The 26,169-nt window shown below is 38.2% G+C and overlaps 1 protein-coding gene across 1 annotated transcript; it reads right to left on the bottom strand.

Moving 5' to 3' along the window:
• Positions 1-23,336: 23,336 nt before the first annotated feature.
• On the bottom strand, positions 23,337-24,843 carry LOC130219352 (neuropeptide FF receptor 2). The gene has a single exon (XM_056451742.1). It carries the CDS (start codon positions 24,687-24,689, stop codon positions 23,400-23,402), a length of 1,290 nt encoding a protein of 429 aa, XP_056307717.1. The 5' UTR covers positions 24,690-24,843; the 3' UTR covers positions 23,337-23,399.
• Between the last annotated feature and the right edge of the window lie 1,326 nt (positions 24,844-26,169).

Below are 26,169 nucleotides of genomic sequence, written 5' to 3'. Positions count from 1 at the left end.
AAAATTAACTTCATTTATTGCACATACTATTATCGCAATACCAATAATTTGTTGATATATTGTGAAGCCCTATAGTTTTTTTTTAAAGCATGCTCACGGATGAGCTGACACTCTTCTGGCAGATGTCTTCTTAGCAAATGAATGGTATTCGGTGGATGAAATTGTATGGATGACGTGTGAATGTCTCTATTTATATGTACTGTATGGACTCAGTGGGGTTAATTGAAGTGAAATCAAGGTTAAACTGAGTCATAGAAGTGACTTTTGCACATTAAATGAGGAGGATTTATTATCCGCTGAACTGATTGTTGCTGGATGGATCAATAGAGGTCAATCCAGCATGATGATGATGATGATGAGGGAAAGAATGGAGTCACTAGAGACTCCCATTATGTCCACGATCTAGTCTTTGTTCAATCCATTTACTTAAAGAGTTTCTAAACAACATGTTTGATATATTTCATTGAATGAAAACCTTGGAACTCTTCTGTCGTTTGTAGGAATACATCTGAATGCATCTGAATAATGTTAATGCAGTTTCTAAATGCATGTTTAAGGGTATTTGATATGACTACCGCTGAAAGCTTTTCAAGGGCTTTCTTCCACTCTTGTGTTGAAGAGAGTGCAGGCGGCTGTGACCCTTTAGTCCTTATATACGATACCAGCTCAATAAGTTCAAAGAAATAAATTATTTTTATAGCAAGGATACATTAAAGGGAAGCTTTACCCCCAAAAATGAACATTCTGTCATCATCTACTCAGTCTCCACTTGTTCCCGAACTTGTATGACCTTCTCTCGTCTGTTGAAAACAAAAGAAGATATTTTGAAGAATGTTAGTAACCAAAGAGTTGATAGCAACCTTTTTTTCTTATTATGGGAGTCATTTGATATGGCAGCTGCCAGTTTTCCAACATTTTTCATTGTGTGTGTGTGTGTGTGTGTGTGTGTGTCTGTGTGTGTCTGTGTGTGTGTGTGTGTGTGTGTGTGTGTGTGTGTGTTTTCAACAGAGAAAAGAAAGTCATAGGGTTGGAACGAGCAAAAGGTGAGATTAGATGGTGCGCTAAAGCCAAAGTTCACCCAGAAATGAAAAGTCGATATTAATTTATTCAGCCTCAGGGTGATGTTGCTGACTTTTGTTTCTCAGGTAGAACATTAGGTAAAAGGATTTGGTAACACTTTCGCTAAAACCCCTACTGCTTATAATTAGTTATAGCTGTCTGGCATGTTTTTTCTTTATTTTGTATATATATTGTTGTTGAAAAATCTGTTATTTTTGCAATAAACCATTAATAAATGCATAATAGTTTTTTTACGCTTTATCTTCTTGTATTTTACTTCTATTTCTATTCTACCTTACTTCTATGTTTCTATTTTTTTATTTTATTCTAATTTTGTCACATTTTACCGTAATGATTAATGTGCATTGCCCCTGTAAACAAACAAACAAACAAACAAACAAACAAACAAACAAACAATGAGCACATCTTCATATGTAACATTGCATCATGTTGTCACTTAGAGTACCCATGAAATCAAAACTAACCATTTGATTTTGTTAGCTCACGTTGCTAGTTTTGTAGTAAACAATTCATCTGTGCATGTCATCAAGAGAAAAAAAAGTTAACCCTTCTAGTCTTTATTTGAAACCTGAAAACGCACTTCCTGTTTGTTTAGTTAAATTGTCAGATTACTTATATCTTAGGAATTGGGTGTGGCTAACATATTTAACCACGCCTCCAACTGTCAGTTTTGACATGAAACAGAAATGGTGAGAAGAAAGAATCTGTTAGGTAATAACTCTCCCCAAACCATTTTACCAATTTTTCTGAATGAAACGCCTACTATACTACATCCAATCAGCTCGCAGTAAACAAGCCACGCCCACTTTTTTCTCATTTAATATTCCATTTGTCGAGGAACTGCTTTACAATATGAAAAAACGCTCACAGCTTCCAGTTCATGAGGACTTTAAATGCAGTCATGACTGAATAATACTTATAATTCAGTGTATAATGTGTTATTAACATATCCCTAATAAGTATTAATAAAACTGTAAATGTAGCTATAACTATCATTATAATACAGTATAGGTTTTGCTGTGCAAATATATACATTTATAAAATTAAATAAATATAAATATATAAATTTATAGAATTGTTATGCTTGATTGTAAATAACTATTATTTGTTATGAGCATGGACTTAAAAAAAAAGTGTTACTGAAGATTTTTAATTGAAAGTGTGGTTCCTCGGTGATAAAATGCAATTCAATGGCTTCTAACTATTTGAGTCAAACAGAAAAAGTGGCAAGAAAGAGTGACAGAAAATGTTCACTTTTGGACGAGCTATCCCTTTACATTTCATTTTTTGGAAAACTGTCCCTAATTTGATCAAAAGGGACAGTAATGCTATTTAAAATGTTAAAAAGGTTTTCACATCAAAAGATTTCTTTGAACTTCAGAGATTTCTGCTCATGAAAAAATGCATAAGGGTTTCAACACTTGCTCTGCATACCTTTAAAAGCTTCAATACCTTCAACACAGATCAAGCTTTTTGTCATTGAAGTTGGCTGAAATGTCATTGTTTTAAAGGAATAAATGCAAGTTGATGTCTGTATGCACTCTGGAACTTTTACTAAATTCTACATTTGCAGGTTTACTACAGCAGTGGATTTTTTACTTTTCAAAATCCCACTTTAAAAAAAAATCATTGCCACAGAGGAGTGTACAGAACAGAACCAAGCAGAACAGAAAGATTCTGTGTGTGTCTGTGTTCAGAAACTTTTCAAAATGTATTTATTTATTACATTGTTTGAAATAAAAGTTTATTTAATGAACTTAATAATGCATCAACATAGTCCTTAATAGTATGCAACTGCAGGAAATGAGATTTAAATTGAACACATTTCATAACAAAGAAAGCCCCTAAAAGCTGATGACTGATATGAACTGAATCCCAGAACATAAACTGGTGCTGTGACCGATGACAGGAGCATTTACTTACATGTGACAAATTTCGGTTTGTTCATAAATATTACCTGAACTGACCCAAGAGGAAATTGCAACAATGTAACAGCAGTCTCTATATCAGAGCAAAGCAAACAACCTATCAGTGTGAAAACATTCTTAATGTTTTCATTTAGCATATAAAATAAATGTTTCTTAATAAAAAAAATTTTGCACTTTAGTTTGCACATACAATTTTTTACTTTTAAAAGACTTTCTGGTCCGGTTGAAGAGAGAATGGATGGACTGGCATTTATCCTTTCTGTGAGATGATGTTATTAATAAAGTGTAAACAGTGTAACATATAATTGAAGTCAGAATTATTAGCCCTCTTGTATATTTTTTTCCCCAATTTCTGTTTAATGGAAAGAAGATTTTGTCAACACATTTCTAAACCATATAGTTTTAATAACTTATTTCTAATAACTGATGACAGAGCATAATATTTTACTAGATATTTTGACACTACTAGACTATTCGACACTAGCATTCATCTTAACGTGCAATTAAAAGCCTTAACTATTGGTTAATTAGGGTAATTAGGCAAGTCATTGTATAACAAGTTGTTCTGAAGACAAAAAAAATTCTTCGTGGGGTGGGGGGTAATAATATTAACTCTCTCTCTCTCTCTCTTTCTCTCTCTCTCTCTCTCTCTTTCTCTCTCTCTCTCTCTCTCTCTCTCTCTCTCTCTCTCTCTCTCTCTCTCTCTCTCTCTCTCTCTCTCTCTCTCTCTCTCTCTCTCTCTATATATATATATATATATATATATATATATATATATATATAATTTCAGCTGAAATAAAACATATATGTGTTACAATCACCAGCCATCTAGCTACTGCAGATCGCTGGAGAACTACAACACTGCCACCAAATGGACTACAAATCACAGCATGCACCACACACACACACTGGTTCCTGATCTCGTTTGATTGCAAACACTCACAGCTGAAGCTGCTCAAGGACTCATTACACAGACTATTCATAAATCACATTTGCTCACACACATTGCTGAGTGACGTTTGTTTGTTTTGTTATGTAAAACGAACCAGTAACTTTACGTAGCATTTTTGTTTCCTTGTCTAGCTTTGTTTTTTGATTCTTGTGTTTTTGTTATCTACTCCTGGCCTTGTTCCTAGTTTATCTTACCTTTCTCTAGTTTTAACTACTTGCCTGTTTATCGATGACGATTTCTGGATTGTCTATATGTACCGATTGCTCTTGTTGTTGACCCTCGCCTGATTTACGATCATTGTAAATAAATCTGCATTTGGATTCGCATCTCCATGTAAGCCTCCTTTAGTTACAATAAGACATAATTTGGGAAATATTTGTAGAAGAAAACAAGTCACTGGAGGGCCATATTATATGTTTTATTTCTGCTGGAATAATTTTTTTTGAGGGCTGTTAAGGAGGGGGATTGGTAAAATGAGGTGCCGGATCAGATTTCAGCGGTTCTGGATCCGGCGTGTTCCGGCACAAATTAAGCCGTGTATGATGGTAATAGTTTGATTACGGTGTTTACTTCAATTATGCCACTAATATATGCATACTCCACGTCTAAATTCCATTTCTGTTTAGTTCAGTTATGACTTCAGTTAGATTAAGGTGATCAAAAATCGCTATTTGGAGCTTATGTAGGCCTACAAAACAGTTAAAAAAATCATGTTTAACTGAATAAACAGTTAGTAAACAAAAGTACATCTTATTAAACATAATTAATTGTCATCACCAATTATCATAGTAGAACAGTTTCTCAAGCAGTTCGTGATGCATTTTGGAAACAGGAGATGAGCCCCTTGTCTAATTCGCCACCTGGCTTGAGAAACCTGAGTTCTGAATGCCTTCAGTTCTGAATGACTCAAATGAGCCATTTTAATCTAGATTAATCTAAATTTAAATAAATACTCTATGCCCACCAATTATATATATATATATATATATATATATATATATATATATATATATATATATATATATATATATATATATATATATATAAAGAGTTTAGATGCAAAAACCTCTAAATGCCGTCTGAAATTTTCCTCTAAAATGAGCACTTTTTATGAGGCTCCTGTGTATTTGTTCAGTAATATCACTTTTATGGCAAAGAATACGTTTTTTTCCTGGTCTTTAAAGTGAAATATCTCGTCATAAACAAAGGAGGCTGCAAAAAAATTTCATTTTTGGTGGAAATTTCAGACTGCACTTAAAGTTTTTTTAAACTCTAAATATGTATATATATATATATAGTGCTAAAGTACTAAACACCCTGTATACTGATTGTACAATAATTGGATTTATCTTAACTCAGGAACTTGTCCCCCACCCTCCTGATCCCCACTGAAGGCCTCTAGGATGAATTATTGGAATGACAGAGAGCCAGACCCCATCAGCTAACATCAGTGCACTGATGCCGCCTGTCTGAACGCCAGCAAATCCCTGCAGCCATCATCTGACATCATGTGGAAAAAGGCCAAGTAGAAACAGTTGGGAGAATCAGCTTTTTAATACCCGCAGGTTTAGAATGATCAGTTCAGTAGATCAGAGCCCACTGACATATAGCAAGAGATAACCTCAAAGATAGTTTAACATGATTTAAAAGGGTTAAATGTAAGGGTTAAACTGATGTGCATTTAGATGAATAAGTTAATATATTATTTAAAAAAATGCTGGGTTTATTGCTGCAGATATGAACAATTTCAACATTGAGTTAATTTTGTCATTTAAATTTAATTGAAAACAAATAACCCAATGCTTATTTAGTTAAGTGGAAAAGTGGAAAGAGCACAACACATATGTAACCCAGTATTGGGTCACAACAACCAAGCATTTTTGGAACATTTTTGCAGTGCTCTTTCCTCTTAATAACAAAATAAACAGACAATAAAAATGAGAAAAATAACCGTTAAAAGCAATTATATACAGTGCATCTGGAAAGTATTCATAGCGCTTCACTTTTTTCACTTTTTATTTTTTATTTTACAGCCTTATTCCAAAATGGATTAAACTTATTTATTTCCTTAATATTCTACACACAATAGCCCATGATGACTGATGATTTTTTGCCCATTCCTCTTTGCAGTACCTCTCAAGCTCTATCAGGTTGGATGGGGTGTACAGCCATTTTCAGATCTCTCCAGAAATGTTCATTAGTATTTAGGTCTGGGCTCTGGCTGGGCCACTCAAGAACATTCACCAAGTTGTAGTGAAGCCACTCCATTGATATTTTGGCAGTGTGCTTTGGGTCATTGTCCTGCTGGTAGATGAACCATCGCCCCAGTCTGAGGTCAAGAGCACTCTGAAGCAGTTTTCATTCAGGATGTCTCTGTACATTGCTGCATTCATCTTTCCCTCTATCCTGACTAGTCTTCCAGTTCCTGCTGCTAAAAAACATCCCCACAGCAAGATGCTGCCACCACCATGCTTCACTGTAGGGATGGTATAAGCCTGGTGATGAACAATGCCTGGTTTTCTCCAAATGTAACACCTTGCATTCCCTCCAAAGAGTTCAATTTTAGTCTCATCAGACCAGAGAATTTTTTTTATGGTCTGAATTTCCTTCAGATGCCTTTTGGCAAGTTCCAGGTGGGGAGTGGCTTCTGTCTGGCCACTCTACCACACAGGCCTGATTGGTGGATTGCTGTACAGATGGTTGTCCTCTGTAAGGTTCTCCTCTCTCCACAGAAGAACGCTGGAGCTCAAACAGAGTGACAATCGGGTTATTGATCACCTCCCTGACTAAGGCCCTTCTCCCCGATCACTCAGTTTAGATGGCCGGCCAGCTCTAGGAAGAGTCCTGGTGGTTCCGAACATCTTCCACTTACGGATGATGGAGGCCACTGTGCTCATTGGAAATTTCAGAGCATCAGAATTTTTTCTGTAACTTTCCCCAATCCTGTCTCTGAGTTCTACAGACAATTGCTTTGTCTTCATGCTTGGTTTGTGCTTTGATATGCACTATCAACCCTGGGACCTTTTATGGACAGGTGAATGCCTTTTCAAATCATGTCCAGTCAACTGAATTTGCCACAGTTGAACTCCAATTAAGCTGCTGAAACATCTCAAGAATGATCAGTGGAAACAGAATGTACCTGAGCTCAATTTAGAACTTCACGGCAAAGGCTGTGAATACTTATGTACATGTGATTTTTCAAGTTTTTTATTTGTAATAAATTTGCAACAATTTCAAAATTTCATCTTTTTTTTCACATTGTCATCATGGGGTATTGTGTGTAGAATTTAGAGGAAATAAATGAAGTTTATCCATTTTGAAATAAGGCTGTAACATAAAAAATGTGGAAAAAAATGAAGCGCTATGAATACTTTCCAGATGCGTATATATATATATAAATATATATATATATATATATATATATATATATATATATATATATATATATATATATATATATATATATATATATATATATATATACTGCTTAAACTACAAACTCTGCAATTCAAAGATGTCCTTTACAAGGGTAGATTTTACATAGATCTTTTACATAGATCTGAATTTTTCATCAGTTAATTTTAGGTTGCTTAGTTATTTTAGCAACCCAGACCTACATATCTAACAGGGATTGATCTCAAAATATTGCAATAACATAAAACTCTCTTGATATTTCAATAATCATTATAAAATAAATAAATAAAATAAAGTATATTTATAAACAGAATATATTTTACCAACATTCTCACTGTCAGAGCTTACTTCCCAAAAAAAAAATTCTATTACAGTGCATACACCGGGTCGCTAGTGACCAAGTTGATTTTTCAGAAAAAAAAAAAAGAATCAGAAACCATACAATATTTGAGATATTTTATAAATGTTGTTATATTGTTTGTAATGGAAAATACTAAGAATGTATTCCTTAATATAAAACCAATAAAAACATAAACATCTTTGCATATAGCCTATTCTGTAAACATTAGAAAGTTAGACTTAATTAAAAAGTAGTTTGTGTTATTTTTTTGCCATTATTTCAAGAATTTACACACATGTAAACAGTTGATCAGAGTCCTTTCTTAACATGAATGATTACTTTTTATTTAACGTGTTGTGAAGCAGGTTTGACTCCATAACATTCTAATATATAATGTGTGCAGAGGATGCATTTGAATGCCTGTTTGTGTTTTTAATTTGAGCCATGCTACGATTGAGTAAATGGAATTAGCGGACTGCATAATTAAAATGAGATAAACAAATGCAGCACATGGGTTGGACAGCGACTAGAGAATAGAGGATTTGCTGGGTAATTAGTCATTGCTCTCTAATAATACACAACAACAACACAGCACAGACCCTGCTGAGATTAAATATTTATAGCGTGGCACTCTTGATTTGTTTTAGATAATTCCACAAGCAGATCTCACCTCACACCCGACCCCCCTTTTGCCTTTTTTCCTCTTTCCTTTCTAATTAAAAACATTCTGTTCATGGAAATTATATTATCAACATAACAATTCCAGTGAGGAGTTTTCCAACGTTTCAGTATTACATTTACTGTCTTTGGTTTGTTTGAGAGCAGCACTTGGGCATGTTCTCCTGCATGATTTCAGATGATCCTAACACAATCTTCAGTTTGAGTATCTGGCGCTCTGTACAGTCACATGATGAGAATTGTCGCACATTTGCTGCTTTCATTAGTGACCGTTAATATGAAATTCTGAAGTAATTTTGTCAAAACAAATGTACAAACACATGCATGCACACACACACAAACACGTACAGCTATCTTTGTGGGGACCCCACACAAATAACATGTTTTATACTGTACAGACTATATTTTATCCATCTAAATCAACCCTCACAAGTAGCGTTCTGCATTTTTACATTTTCACAATGCTTAATTTTGTGTCATTTATGAGCTGTTTTCCTTAGGAGGACCATAAAAAACAGTTCCCAGCAAAATGTGTGGACATTTGATCCCCACATTGTAAAGAATACAAAACACACACACACACACACACACACACACACACAATAGTTCGGTAACACTTTGATTTAGGTCACAATTCATGCTATCAAGTACTGGCTTATTACCTGCCTATTAATAAGAAATTAACTGTTCATTAGTGGTAATAAAGTATGATCTTATTCTAGATCCTTAATCCTACCCAAAACCTAAACCCAAATTCTACCTTACTAACTAGTAATAACCAGCTAATTAGTAGTTTATTAAGCTGATAGTGTTAGAGTTAACACTTTACAATAACAGTACATGAATAATGTTGTGTTAATATGTAAACTGAACATTACTTTATTATGATTTAATGATGAGTTAATGCGTGCGCTAATCATGAACTAACTTTAACTACAACACGAGTCGCCTGAATTCATATGTGAATAACGGCTATCTTAATTACTTGTTAGTACACAATTGTTTGGTAATTAATGTATTAATTGCTACATTAGTTCATGCTTAATTTAACCATCATGACTTTACTTGGAGGGGCACATCATCAATAACCCATTCTTAACTACTCATGCACTCCTTATGCATGTCTGTCTAGTGTGTTTACACTGAATAACAATAGAAAAGTGCTCTGTCAACATCAACATGAACAGTTTAAACACAGGAGTTCATGAGTAGTTAAGGATGAGTTAATGATCATGTGACCCTTCAAGTAAAGCCATGACATTACACATTAACAGCTCATGCGTTTATGTTGGTTACAACTTAAACGTTAATTAATACATTAATTAATAACATGTACTAACAAGTAATTAAGGTAGCTGTTATTCACAAGTAAATTCTTGTGACTCGTGTTGTAGTTAAAGTTCATGATTAGCACATGCCTTAAATCATCATTAGTTCATAATTAAGTAATGTTTAGTTTACATATTAATACATCATTATTCATGTGCTGTTATTTTAAAGTGTTACCGTGTTGTACAGAGACATCCTGAATGAAAACCTGCTTCAGTGCTCTTGACCTGAGGTGACGATTTATCTTCCAGCAAGACAGTAACCCAAAGCACACTGCCAAAATATCAATGGAGTGGCTTCACAACAACTCGGTGAATGTTCTTGAGTGGCCCAGCCAGAGCCCAGACCTAAATCCTATTGAACATTTCTGGAGAGATCTGAAAATGGCTCTACATCGTCGCTTCCCATCCAACCTGATAGAGCTTGAGAGGTACTGCAAAGAGGAATGGGGAAAAATTCCCAAAGACAGGTGTGCCAAGCTTGTGGCATCATATTCAAAAAGACTTGAGGCTGTAACTGCTGCCAAAGGTGCATCAACAAACTATTGAGCAAAGGCTGTGTTACGGAAGCAGACGGACAAACAAGGGGAGTGAGTATAAACAATGTTTATTCCAACAGTAGAGTATTACTGAATATTAATGGAGCGATGAACGGAGTTTAGTGGAACTGATGATCCTCTTTGTCAGGTGGGATGACAAACACTGAAGGATGACCGAATGCACACACCAGAGGACTTGCGGGGAAGACAGACTGACGAGACACACAACGCTGACAGGACACCGGGAACACTGGACAGACTAGAAGGAAACAGAATAAAGTTAAGTATAATTGCTGAGATCGTAGGGGAGTGAAACCTAGGAAGTGGTTCACTCAGAGTCCGCTTCGTAGGAACGAGACCGGACACTGAGTGAAGTGAGGTGTGTGCTTATATAGTGAATGGGAGTGATTGGGTGCAGCTGTGCGTGGTTAATACTCAGGTGAAGGTGCTCGGTGCGTGATGTTTGGTGGAAGAGCCTGGCCAATCCGTGACATTACCACCCCTCCCCAGGGCCCGCTCCTGAGGGCCTGAACCTCCGACGTCGTGGTGGTCTACCTCGTCCTCGAGGTGCTGGAAATTCTGGGTGATTGGAGTGGAACTCTTCCATAAGTGCGGGATCTAGTATATCGGATCTGGAGACCCATGACCTCTCTTCTGGACCGTATCCTTCCCAGTCGACGAGGTATTCAAGCTGACCACCACGACGCCGGGACCGTAGGATGTCCTTGACTTGGTAGATGGCCCCTTCTTCTAACATCAGGGGGGGGAGGAGGTTCCTCTTCATGGCCAGGCTCTGTGGAGGGAATCAGAGGATCGTGAAAGGGTTTTAGAAGGGACACGTGGAATGTGGGGTGGATTCTGTACTGTGGTGGTAACTGTAATTTGTATGTGACGGGGTTGACCTGTTCCAGAATGGTGAAGGGACCAACAAATCTGGGACTTAATTTTCGGGAGGGCAGTCGCAACCGGATATCTCTGGTGGAGAGCCAGACCTTTTGTCCTGGAGTATAGATGGGGCCTGGAATCCTCCTCTTATCCGATACCTCCTTTGTTCTGCGTACTGCCCTCTGGAGATGATGATGAGCATCGTCCCAGACTCTCTCGCTCTCCCGGAACCAGTAATCCACTGCGGGGACATCAGATGGTGCGCCATCCCAGGGGAAGAGTGGAGGTTGGAACCCTAGGATGCACTGGAATGGCGTGAGTCCGGTGGTAGGTTGCCGCAGGGAATTCTGGGCGTATTCCGCCCAGCCCAGAAACTGGCTCCAGGAGTTTTGGTGACCGTGACAGAAGGTCCGGAGGAACCGCCCCACTTCCTGAATTTTCCTCTCTGTCTGGCCGTTGGTTTGGGGGTGATAGCCAGACGAGAGGCTTACGGTCACACCTAGGAGTCTGAAGAATGCTCTCCATAGTCTGGAGATAAATTGGGGTCCTCGATCCGAGACTATATCTTCTGGTAACCCAAAATTTCGAAAGACGTGGTTGAACAGGTTTTCGGCGGTCTCTAGGGCTGTGGGTATACCTTTCAAAGGAATCAAACGACAGAATTTAGAGAATCGATCTATGATGACTAGAATGCAGGTGTTACCTTCAGACAATGGGAGGTCTGTCATGAAGTCAACTCCTAGGTGTGACCAGGGGCGGTTTGGGATGGGCAAGGGATGGAGTTTACCAGCAGGTAGATGGCGAGGACTCTTTGCCATAGCGCATTCTCTGCAGCCCTGGACGTATCTTCTCACATCCCTCGCCATGTTCGGCCACCAAAAGCGTTGGGATAGCAGCGAGAGGGTGTTGTTGGCCCCAGGATGTCCTGTGCCCAGAGATGTATGGCTGGAATGAATGAGATCTACCCGTTGGTTTTCAGGGATGAAGCGTCGATTGGGGGGACAGCCCGGCGGAGTTCTGGATTCTGGAGTGGCGATTACTGTAGGAGCGGACCATTGGATGGGACAGATAGTGATCTGATCGGGAAGGATCTTGGCCGGTGTCTCAATAATTTCATGCTGGTCGTGAATTCTGGAAAGTGCGTCTGCTCGGATATTCTTTGAACCTGGTCGATATGAGATAGAGAACTGAAATCTGGAGAAGAACAATGACCAACGGGCCTGACGAGGACAGAGTCTTTTAGCATCTTTTAGGTATTGGAGATTTTTATGATCTGTGATCACCTGGAACGAATGTTTGGCCCCCTCCAACCAGTGTCGCCACTCCTCCAGGGCGAGCTTGATGGCCAGAAGTTCTCGATTCCCAATGTCATAGTTCCTTTCCGCCGGGCTGAGCTTCCGGGAGAAATAGGCACATGGATGGAGTAATGAAGGAGTACCGTGGTACTGGGACAGGATGGCTCCCACTCCGGTGGTCGATGCATCCACTTCGACCACAAACGGCAAGTCAGGATCAGGATGAGTCAGCAGTGGGGCTTGAGTGAAGGATTCTTTTAGGTTTTGGAAGGCTGCGGCGGCTTCGGGAGGCCAGGGTAGTGCTTTGGGTTTATTTTTCAACAGGTTGGTGAGCGGAGCGGTGATGAGACTGTAATTCTGGATGAAACGTCGGTAGAAATTAGCAAATCCTAGGAAACGTTGGAGTTCCTTTATGGTTTTTGGTTCGGGCCAGGAGATGACGGAAGTGACCTTCCCCTCGTCCATACGAACCCCTCTTTGATCGATGATGTACCCCAAGAACTGAACAGATGGTGAATGGAAGGAGCATTTTTCAGCCTTGAGGTACAGGCGGTGTTTCCTGAGGGTTTTCAGGACCTCCGCAACGTGGTGGCGATGTTCGGCCTCACTCCGGGAGTAAATCAGGATATCATCTATGTATACAATGACGAAGAGATGGAGGAACTCCCGGAGGACTTCGTGGATGAAGTTTTGGAATACGGAGGGGGCGTTAACCAGACCATAGGGCATGACCAGGTACTCGTAGTGTCCTGTAGGGGTCACAAACCCAGTCTTCCACTCGTCCCCCTCACGTATTCTCACCAGGTTATAGGCGCTGCGGAGGTCCAACTTGGTGAAAATTTTGGCGGATCTGAGTTGTTCCAGGGCCGCAGGGACGAGAGGAAGGGGATACCGGAACTTGACTGTACCTTGATTTAGGGTTCTGTAATCGATACATGGCCGCAGCCCTCCATCCTTCTTAGCCACGAAGAAGAAACTTGAGGCAGCAGGTGACGTGGATGGACGGATATACCCCTGACTCAGAGCCTCATGGATGTACTCCTCCATTGCCTTGGTCTCCGGAAGGGACAACGGGTAGATCCTACCTCTGGGCATAGGAGCATCTGGAAGCAGGTCTATGGCGCAGTCCCATGGCCGATGTGGAGGTAGCTGGGAAGCTCTCTTGGGGCAAAACACATCCTCGTATGAGGAGTAGATCTTCGGGATCTGAATGGATATTTTCTCGACTGGACTTTCGACAGACGTGACGTAGACGGTAAGGGGTCTTCGAATTTGTAAGGGTAGATCAGGAAAACAGCTGGATCGGCATTCTTCTCCCCATCTCTTAATTTCTCCTGTGCCCCAAGAGAGGATGGGATCGTGCTTCACCAGCCACGGGCGCCCTAAGATGATATCCATCGATGCACCCTCCAGAACCAGAAATTGAATCTCCTCTTTGTGGAGCAGTCCTACTTGGAGATTGACGGGTTCACATTTTCGATGGATACGTGCCTGACAATGGATATCTTTGGTTATGGGCTGAATCTGATAGACGTGCGTCGAGGCTTCTGTGTTAAGCTGGAGTCTGCGACAGAGGGCGTGCGAGATGAAATTTCCTGCTGACCCGGAGTCGATGAGGGCTGTGACTGAAACTGAGACAGAAGGGGTAGTTAACTGGACATTAGTGGTGAGAGGATGCATCTTTTCAATAGGAGAACTGAACAAACTCACCACAGAGCGTGCTGGACGAATGGGACAGTCCAGCCTGACATGTCCTTTGGCGCCACAGTACATGCACAGACCCCGGGTCAGCCTCCTCTGTCGCTCGGTGATCGTGAGTCTACCAGATTCGATGATCATGGGTTCTGGTTCTGGAGGGACGGCTGGCTCTGGCGAACGGAGGAGTGCTTGGGATATTGGTGGAGGATCATGCTGGTAGACCCTCAGACGATCGGAACAGCGCAGAGAGTGTTGGATGAACTTCTCCAATCCCATCGTATCGTCGAGGGCGGCCAGCTGTAACCGGAGGCTGGGCTCTAGTCCGAACCGGTAGGTTGTGAGGAGAGATCGCTCATTCCAGCCGCTAGCAGCAGCCAGAGTTCGGAACCTGAGAGCATAATCCTGAGTGGACATGGCTCCCTGTTTGAGATGGTATAGCTGTTCTCCAGCTGCTACTTCAGCATCCGCGCGACCAAAAACCTCCTTGAAGTACTTTGTGAATGACTGAATGGAATTTGTTTCCGGCCCAGACTGTTGCCAGATGGTTTCAGCCCACCGAAGAGCCGACCCAGAGAGGAGGGAGATGAAAGCGATTTTGGACCGATCTGTAGGGTATAACTCGGGTTGCATAGTGAATACCAGAGAACATTGCAGGAGAAATCCATTGCACTCCTCCGCCCCGCCAGAGTAGGGCGCTGGTCGAGCCATGGGACTGGATGAGTGGATGGACGGTGAAGAAGTGCTCGGTGCTGGTGGTGCTTCGGGAAGTGGAGCAGATGGTAGTAGCACTCTCTTCAATGAATCCACCAACTCCTGAAGGGGATCGTGAGTGCTCATGCTGTTGGTAGTTTATGGTCCGGTCTTCTGTTACGGAAGCAGACGGACAAACAAGGGGAGTGAGTATAAACAATGTTTATTCCAACAGTAGAGTATTACTGAATATTAATGGAGCGATGAACGGAGTTTAGTGGAACTGATGATCCTCTTTGTCAGGTGGGATGACAAACACTGAAGGATGACCGAATGCACACACCAGAGGACTTGCGGGGAAGACAGACTGACGAGACACACAACGCTGACAGGACACCGGGAACACTGGACAGACTAGAAGGAAACAGAATAAAGTTAAGTATAATTGCTGAGATCGTAGGGGAGTGAAACCTAGGAAGTGGTTCACTCAGAGTCCGCTTCGTAGGAACGAGACCGGACACTGAGTGAAGTGAGGTGTGTGCTTATATAGTGAATGGGAGTGATTGGGTGCAGCTGTGCGTGGTTAATACTCAGGTGAAGGTGCTCGGTGCGTGATGTTGGTGGAAGAGCCTGGCCAATCCGTGACAGGCTGTGAATACTTACGTACATGTGATTTTTCAGGTTTTTAAATTTAAATAAATGCAACAACTTCAAAAATCTTTTTCACATTGACGTTATGGGGGATTGTGTGTAGAATTCTGAGGAAATACATGAGTTTAATCCATTTTGGAAAAAGGCTGTAACATAAAATTTTTTGGAAAAAGCGCTATGAATACTTTCCAGATGCACTGTATTAAATACATAATTCAAATACAAAATTGTATCTGTTAACATTATTTAATATGGACAATTTAACATAAAGAGCCATATTTTTATTAACATCAACAAATACTACAAAAATATAAAAAATGAATTGTAATATATATATATATTGGTCTTCCTTTTAGTTATAGCTGTAACCCTGATTTATTTTTCTTTAGGTCAAATATATAACAGATCTGATGCCAGTGCACCTATAGAGGGATTATAGTCATCTCCCATCTTTCAGATAATCACTGATCCTGTGTTATTTATTTTTATATCCAAGAGCTCTCTCATACTCTATTACACCCCGTTCCAGTGAAAGACGTGCCACTGAGCTCGGGCTAATAACTGCCTGCGGTCTCCATCTCTCCCAAACAGAAGAATCATTCATCATCCTCCCAAATCTGCTCTCAGTCGCTCGATCTAAGTGAAAAACCACTGCGTATTATCAGCTAATCAAGCCCTATTCTGCATATATCGAGTGATGTGACAGTTGCTAATCAGAATAAGCATGAATATCAAGTGCATTGCTTGTGTTTTGATTGCAAGTCTGTGGAAGGCAAAGATGGAGCTTGTGTTGGGAGGATGAAGGTCTGAATGAGGGTAACGCAGCAGGCACCTTGATGCCAAAATGACATATTCATTCATTCATTCATTCATTCATTCATTCATTCATTCATTCCTTTTTCTTCGACTTAGTCCCTTTATTTATCAGGGGTCGCCACAGCGGAATGAACAGTGCACAGCTGCAGAAAGACTTTTAATGTGAATTTTCATCTCACATTTACCTAGTTCGCTCTACAAAATAAAACGCTTAGCGCATGTGGACTATTCATTTGTATTTAACTGTTATGTATATAGCTCTTGTTTCCCCCACAAGTCCAAAGATGTGCTATACGAGAATTGGGTAAGCTAAATTGTCTGTAGTGTATGAGTGTGAATGAGTGTGTATGGATGTTTTCCAGTGATGGGTTGCAGCTGGAAGGGCGTCCACTGTGTAAAACATATGCTGGATAAGTTGGCGGTTCATTTCACTGTGTCGACCCCTGATTAATAAAGGGAGTAAGCCGAAAAGAAAATGAATAATTGTTGAATATATATATATATAGATATATATGAAAGTTTTTTCCTAACAAAATAAAAATACAAATTTAAATGCCTAAAAATATCAAATAATAAATTGAACTTTCAAAACAGCAACATAAATGATAAATCAAATGCTTAAATAATAAATCAAAATGCATTCTCAAATAAGAAATCAAATGTACAGTATTTGATATTTAATTTTCATGAATGACTCTAAACGATCCTCTAATAATTAATTGACAAATCAAATGCTCAAACTATAATTCAATGGAGGAATCAGTAACCCAACTAAATGTTTTTTGTATTAATGACAAATAGTTTTAGGTCAGTGGAGCTGATGCTTTCAAAAATTGAGTGAACAAGAAAAAGCCAAAGGAAATAAGGATTCTTGTTTTTGTTGTTGTACTGGCTTACATTCGTTTACAGTGTTGTTTACATGCATTGTACTGTAGGACATCCAAATCCAGTGTATATTTGTAATTGAAGCTTTTCTATTAATAAAACTGTTATTATTTTATAACACATTTCTGTTATAATTTTAGTGGTCAAAAGGGCATCAACGTGTCAATTTTTTGATGTGTTTTTGGCGTCATGCTTGATGTTAATTTGACATAATTTTGACAACAATGTGCCTGCTAGGAAGTTTATTTAAAAAAAAAAATGGTAGTTTCCCCACTACGTCATTCCACATATGTCCTCAGAATGAACCTAATATGTTCTCAGTTTGTTCATCTTTTGTAATATGTGACGATAACAGAATTGAGGAGGCTGTATTTGTGCTTGATGTGGTACAGTACATGATATTCTCCTCTTCAGAAGATCTGAGGGCAGACCTACTTAGTGAACCATCTCTGATTCTTGTCAGTTTCCATTGAAAAAGGCAAGCACAAATGATTATTCACAATCAAGCACAGCACATTTAATTCAGCTGAATTGCTACGAATCTTCACAAGGCATTTGAGGACCTGTACATTCTGCCTGTTCTTCATTTTAGTCATGCACGCTTGAAAAATTTGGAATTTTCATCAATGAAATGCACATTAATGCACAGAAGCACTGGAAATCAATATACCACACTGAACAATTACTCCGTTTTTCATATCCAACATAATTTAAAGCAGGGGTTTTCATGATTTATAAGGTCCGTCATACAGATATGGTGATTGTTAGGGAACACTTGCAATATGAAGCATCTGATCAAATGAGCTAATAATGCCATTGGATAAAAGCAACAGTGGCATTCGAAAGAACATTATTTTAATAATACTTAATCAAAATTTGTTTTTATTTAAATAAAAGTCCTCAATAAAACCAAACAATAATAAAAAAATATGGTAACACTTTACTGGAGGGGGATGTCATGAAACCTTTATTATTATAACTTGATACATACTGTATGATGCCATCATAATTGAAGAGTTCAGATGCAAAAACCTCTAAGTGCGTCTGAAATTTCCATAGCAAATGAACATTTTTCTCAGCCTCCTGTCTTTATGTTGACTTATTTCACTTTAAAGACCATGAGAAGAACTTATCCTGTGCCGTAAAAGTGAAAATACTGAACTTACATACAGGAGCTTGATAAAAATGCTCATTTTAGAAGAATTTTTCAGATGACGTTTAGAGGTTTTCACATCTAAACTCTTCAATTGTGTTACGTGTCATGAACTGTTAACAGTGTGATTAATTTTTTTACTACAGTGGTACAAATTGAATTAGTCATTAATACGTTATTAAATATCATTGAACATTATTAAAGCTCTTATAAAATTATATTTTATTGACAAACGATTAATGACAAATTCCCTTTGTTGAGGCACAATTAGAATGGCCTCGTGACAGTCATGTTTATGACAGATTTATGACATGTTGTGTTATCTTGGTAATGTCAAGTTGTCATGACAAAGACATATTGTGATGTATTTAGTTATGTCAAACTGTTATGAATACATTTCAAGCAATCTCAAATCAAAATGACACAACAGAACTAATTAGACTTAATGACAGTATTCATAACTTAAGCATATATAAAATATTATTCTTGTGTCATACTATAATTATAACGTCTCATGAACACCCTCCTTTAAGTAAAGTGTTACTAATGTTACCAAATTTAAATGTGTTTAAAGTGACTGATGTTTAATTTCATCATCAGCCACTATACAGAGTTTTCATGATGCGTCATCAGTCAGCCATGTTGGAGAGCAGAATGTAAACAATGCCACTGAACACGCATATCTTGCTGATTACTGCTGTTGTTGAAATTTATTGATCAGTTATTAACAATAATGTTTTGGCCTGTACAAATCGGTCAGAACAAAAAAAAAACCCCAAATCATTTAGAGTACTTAAGTCTATTAAAATCAGAACAAATCTAACAGAATACTGCATATTAAGTTCAGTTTGTCAGAATATTACACCTTTGCCTGCTTACTTTTCATACACACATTTTTCTCAGCATTAATAAAAGGCAGCATAAATAACCAGAACAGAGTATTCAGTAGAAGATTTTTGCGCAATCCATGAGGATGATGGTCACATCAGAGTATCTCCATCATGGCCAAGAGCAGGGGAAATTGACAAGTTCAAAACACTCTCTCGTGACTGTAAGACGGTTTCATTTAGAAAGCTCTAATTTACTATCAGTTTCTGACTGATGTATTAGTGTGCCTAAAGTATGTTAAAAAGATTTTTCAAATTTGTCAAATATAATATGCACCAAAAGCCATATCCTTTATAATAGAAGCCATATCTTTGATATATTAGTTATTATTCAGTTCGCAGTTGTGGTGACCTGGACCGCAGTTTGAAAACCCCTGATTTAAAATACAGTCTTTCCTGCATTTTGATGAGCAAAGGCCTGTTTACACAATTTTCGTCTCATGATTTTCATGATCCCTTTAAAGAATATGTCACTATCAGATAGTATAGCGCTTATAGAAAAACATAACAAACTGGTCTGCACCCATTCTATTCACTGACAAATCTCATGCTTTATTTTAGGTTATAAATAACGAATGCAGACGGATGTTGATATGTTTGTAAAGTCATTTTATTTTAATGCATAATTCTCATTATTAACAAACCATTAGCTAAGGATTTTATCAATAAACTACTATTTAGCTTATTAATAGTTAGTAAGGTAATCGTTAGTTAGCTAGTTGGGCTTAGGTATTGGAAAAAAGTACTAATAAACACTATATCTTAATAATAGGCAGGTAATAAGCCTCTAGTTAATAGTGGAAATTGGTACTTAAACTAAAGTGTTACCATGTAAAGGGATTTAGGTCTCAGAACCTAATTTAACTGGACAAGCACTGTGGCTCACAGAAAATCACACTGGCTTATAGAAAAACAGAAATACCTTGGTTACTCGGGCTGTTCTGTCTAAAACTGTCAGAAATCACAGTGAAGAAAAGAACAGTATTTACATGACATTCTGTTTTCACTATGGTTTTTATCATATAATATCAAATACAATATTACAGAAACGAGAATCAGTTCTCAATTATTTTTATATTCAGTATCACTTTACAAAATAATCTGTAGTGCCACAAAATTTCTTTGGCCAAAAGCATGAATCTTTTCGGTTGATTAGAGATTAGATCAACAATTGCATTCGATTTTCATTCAAGTTTAAATGTTTATTGCACCAAATTTCTGCAACGGTGTGAAAACAGGCCTTAACTCAGCATTTATGTACAATCTGTGCCAGTGACGTCTACACAAAACAGGTTTATTTACAGAAAGTCTCATGTTACATCAAGCTACTTTATTCATGTACAATGTGATGTGATGTGATTCAATGCGGCTGTTAGATACAAACACACACTATGCTGATGCTGCAGCAAGTCACACAATCATGTGCCCTTTTTTATGGTATTTCAACCAAGGCTATAACCATCTTGAACATGTTTAGTTTACATAGTACATGAAAATAGAGAGGTGAGAGAACTCTTTGATTGAATTCAAGTTGTAAATATTCTGCACACATTCAGTCAAATGACTAATATGTTGAAAATGAGAAGCATTCCTTGTTTCACCAGATTCTTTACCGGCACTACTTTAACACTTCTATAATAAAACAGTCCAATCTTACCTCGCTTTCAACCTCGCTTTGACACTTTAGAGTGGAATTTGCACTCCGATTCTGTGAACTGTAAACCCTGCCTATATTAATTTGATCAGCTAAGTGGTGTGTTGACAGACTAGTATATGTAACCGTTTAAACCATTTGCAACCCTTGCAATAGATAACTTTGTAATGGAGTACATTTCAAATTTTGGACAATTTGGACATTTCAGTGTCTATGGTGGTTACAGTCTTAAAGGGGATAGCTCACCCCAAAACCAAAATTCTGTCATCATTTACTCAATTTATTACTTGTTTCAAACCTGTTTGGCTTTCGTTCTTCTGTTGAACACAAAAGAAGATATTTTGAAGAATGCTGGAAACCTGTAACCATTGACTTCTACAGTATTTGTTTTTTATTCTGAGGAAGACGATGGTTTCAGCTTTCTTCAAAATATCTTTGTTAGTGTTCATCAGATTAAAGAAACGCTTTGGAATCCCTTGAGGGAGTGTAAATAGCCAATTTACAATTTTCTTTAAATTGTCCAATAATTAAAGAGACAGTTCTGTCATTATTTGCTCACGCAAAACTTATATGACTTCTTTTCTTTTCTATAGATCAGGGGTTCCCAAACTTTCCAGCCCGCAGCCCCTAAAATAACAATGACAGTGACACGCGACCCCCAAATTCCTCTGAGGTGGTAATAAATATATAAACGTTGCTCATACAATGATAGGCCTATATTAACACGAGCATATTGACAGTCTAACAACCATATAATTTTTATAGTTCTTTATTAATCTGTTTAATTTAATATCAATCTCAGCAAAAGAGACTGGTGGACACAATGTTTTCAGCACAAGTCTATTCTTGGTTTAATTTTAAAGACTTCAAAATTAGAGATTATCTTCAATGTTCAGTTGTGGCTTGTATTTACTTGTAATATATTTGACTGGCATAAGGGTGTCAGAAGGTTTAACCTGGTGTTATAAAATCAATCTGCTGCAGCTGACACCATTGCTGTGTTGTTAATCTAACGTAAACACACTGATCAAATAAAAATATAAAATTTAAAGGCTGATATCTTTTCATTTATAATTATTAACTACTATTTTTGTATTTTGTGGGTTATGGATAAAATATGGTAATTCTTATAGTTTAATAAACTTTATTTGACTTTTGGAAATCACTAAGGGACCCCCTGTCATTGTCCCGACTTCCACTTTGGGAATCACTGACTTAGATGATTTTTAATTTGAATAATAATAATAATAATAATAATAATAATTAACACATTTTATAATAGGCTGAATCAACTGCGGCAAATTTTTTAAAACCAAAAACAATTTAACAAAGAAAACAAGCTTAAGTGTGTGTTTTATGGTTTGTATTTTATTGGTTGGACTATATGCAAAAAAATCGAAGTAAATCAAAGTACTTAAAGTATATGGCTACAGTTTATAATTCTAGATGTTTTAGTAAGAGGAAAGTTAAATGCTTAGTTCTTGTTGGGATAAAACACAATGCAGTGCAAAGCAAAACGATTATGATAGAAATTTACAAAAACATTCCTTTTAAACAATATGAGCTTTTTTTTTACATTTATGCGAATAATAAAGCATTAAAGATTTCACAGGAACATGCATGCTTTTAGATGAAATTATGTATTAAGTATATACTTTATGTACTATTCCTATTTTAATATATAGCATTCTACTTCAAAATTCAATTCAATTTAATTCATGTTTATTTCTGTAGCGCTTTTACAATGTAGATTGTGCCTAATGTTGTTTTTGTTGTTGTTTTTTTACTACACTGTAAAACCCAAAAAGCTAAGGTAACTCAAACCATTGAGTTGCAACAAAAGAGTTCAAAAAAAGTTACATATAAAGAAACTTTAAGACAAATTAAGTGCGTAAATAAATAATAATAAAAAAAAAACAATAAGTTGAGGTAACTAAAACCATTTGAGGAAACCGATTGCAACAAACCAAAAACTAATCCTAATGAGTACTTTGAACTTAATCCATTTGAGTAAAAGAAGCAATTTGAGCACAGTAAAACCCAATAAATAAAGAGAACTCAAACCAACTGAGTACTATAAAACCCAATAAGTTAAGGCAACTCAAACCATTTGAGGAAACCGATTGCTACAAACCATTTGAGTTAACAAAACTAATCTATATGAGTACTGTGAACTTACTCCATTCAAGTTGAAGTAATGAGCTATTTAATTAACTCATTACACAGTAAGTCAATTTTGAGTTAACTACACTCATTTCATTTGATAAAGTTGACTGTTGGGTTTTACAGTGTATTAAAACGACTATTTTTTAAAAATCTTTTGTGGGTTATGGTTAAAACATTATAATTCTAATAGTTTAAATAAAATTCATTTGACTTTTTTAAATCACCAAACGACCCCCTGTCATTGTCTAGCGACCACCACCTTGGGAACCCCTGCTATAGAACACAAAAGAAAATGTTTTTGAGTGAACTATCACTTTAAAGTTACCTGAATCCTTTCAGATAATGCACAGGACATCCTGACTATAAATTTGATAAGTCGGGATTGCTTGTAGACGCTATCTTTTCTGACAGACTTTGAAGAGACACCATCTGGCTGTTGTTTGAACACCAATCTGAAAGAGTCTCCACCGACACCTGACTCACGGCGCCTTTTCGCTGGCCAGATTTCTGCTTTTTGAGAGACAAGAAACTGGATAGTTTAAGAGTGCTGGAGGATCTGAGGACGGAGAGCATCCTCTCCTGATACCTGGACCTGACTGCTCGGGCAGAACGGTACAGATCACCCAAGAAGCAATAGCAGATAGGGTTGAGGCTGGAGTTGGTGAGCCCCAACCACTGCGCGAAAGGACGAGCTTGCAGAACCCAGTGTGGAGGATGAATCTCACGGTCAATGAGGATGTCGGCTACATAGAGCGGGAGCCAGGAAATGGCAAACAGCAGGACTAAAGTCACCACCACCTTGGCGATCTTCTTGCGCATCTTCAGCTGTGAAGCGTGCATGATCTGGCTGTGTGGATCGAAGTCGGAGAAATGTTGAGAAGTCCTCCAGAGCTTCCTGCCTGTCAGAAAACTGATGATGAGGTTAAATGTTACTGGGATGCAGTAGAGGGCCACGAAAAGGAGGACGTTGTAGACTTGTTTGAGTCTCGCCTGTGGCCACAGCTCCCTGCAAATGGGCACGACGATATCGATCAAGTGGATCTCGTCTAACTTAATCATAAAGAGCAAAGGAGCACAAATGGATGAGGACAAGACCCACACGCACACAATAGTGATGTAGATCTTCTTCTGGGTGAAGTACGAAAGGGAGTTCAGTGGGCTGTGAACACTGTAATATCTGTTGATGCTGATGACGGTCAGGCTGAGGACACTCGCTGACACGGAAACAGCCTGGATGAAGGGAACGGCTCGGCACAGGAGGTCTCCGTACACCCATGCGGTGTAAATAGTGTGGCCAAGTGTGATAGGCATGCAGATGCAAACCACCATCAGATCACACACGGCCAGGTTGATGAGCAAACTCCGGGTGGCACTGATGCTCTGCATTCTCTTACTCTTTTGGCAGGTGAGCATTCGGATGGCCATTAGATTTCCAATGAAGCCCACTACGAATGATATTGAATACATCACTGTGAGAGCAATGGTGGTGGGCTCTTTAATCGTCAGCAGCAGCAGTCTCTCCAGCTCCCCGCTTTGGTGGAGAAAGACATCACCTGCGAAGTCTTCAAGACCATGGAAAGAGGCATTCAAGGACAGCAAGGCGTTCGAGAGCAGAAGCTCTTTTTTCAGCAAGCCTGCAGTGATATTCATAATTCCTGTTGTTTCCCTTAAAGATTCAGCAGGTCTTTGTGATGTTTTGATATGTAGTAGGTTTCGGAGGCTGTTTCAGACATCCCAGAGTCGATTACTAAAGCTAAAGGCATCTTCATCTTCAGCCAAAACGAGTGAGGTAATGAAATCCATCATTTAGCCAACCGGCCTCTGCGGAAACATGACACACATTAGGAGGAAAATTAAATTACTAGATAGCAAGAAATCTCAGCAATTGCACTGGCTAAACTGTAAGCCTTAAAATCCACTGCCAGACAGTGCAGTGATGAATATTTCAAATAATTCTTATCTTTTAATTCTCCGTTTTCAATTTTCTTCACAATTCCCTCATTTGTCATGCAAGATAAAATTGTGAATTATGCAAGACACAGCTAGTCGCTGATACAATAAATCAGCTGCTTAAGCAGACTAAATTGCGTGTGATAGAGTGTGATGTTGCTCAAGGTAACAATTTTGCTGAATTATTTACATTTCAGACAGTTTTGAGTTTGGCATTGGAAACCATCAATTAAAATCAAAACAAGGCTTTGTGTTTGTGGAAATTAAAATTAAAACGAACTCTCAGCAAACCGAGTCGCAACTAATTATCTTTTAATAAGCGTGCTTATTTTCTTCCTAAATCATGCACGATTAAACTGTGAAAGCAACCCCAAGAGTCTAGAGTCACAATAATTCTCTTATCAAGCTGCAATAAACCTGAATAAATAGCATATAATATGCACAGCATCGTAGATTCGGATATTTTATGAATCGATATAATCTTCCACTGACACATTGCGCGTTTGTCTCAGCAACTTCAGTCACTTTTTCCTTATTCGATTCCGCAATTCATCATTATATTTATTTAACTTGCAATGTATAAAACACACGTTTGTAATCACGGAGGATGGAAAAAATATATAAATAGCCTACATACCGAGGATATGCGTGCATCAGCAGCAGGTGCGCGCTCGTCTTGTGCAGTGAGAGGACGCGCTGTGTTCAGTGTTTCTCCTGCATTTCCAATGAGCGTCTGCGGATGTGGCGGAGGTGAAGCGTGTGTCCCTGATGTGATACGAGCAGTTGCTCATTCGTCTGAGGTGCAGAGACTGCGCAATTAAAGCTGCACTCGCCTGTGTTTGATAATTAAGAACTTTTACGCATAACAAAATGAAGGACTTTATTTTAGAAATACGTGTCATTAAAATAATGTACTCCTGAACGAGATGAAGAATGCAAAACACACAGAGGAAGATCTCGATTTGTATGTTTTAAGGGGCGGTATCTTCACTTTTCCGAAGTAAATATAATGGCATTAGTCTGCTAGAGCAATAGCACATTTATTTATTAGATTTTTCTGTCAGTTAAATCTTCAGGAAGTTGATCAAAATACTGAAGCTACAGTAAGAAATATGTATTTTAAGAAAAGTAACACGATTACCACAAATTAACCATTCCCAGCAAAGTATTTTTTGTTTTT

The sequence above is a fragment of the Danio aesculapii genome, chromosome 3, assembly GCF_903798145.1.
Source record: "Danio aesculapii chromosome 3, fDanAes4.1, whole genome shotgun sequence".
NCBI classification, from domain to species: Eukaryota; Metazoa; Chordata; class Actinopteri; order Cypriniformes; family Danionidae; genus Danio; species Danio aesculapii.
The sequence above is the reverse complement of the archived record's forward strand: the minus strand, read 5'-3'. Positions and strand labels throughout refer to the sequence as shown.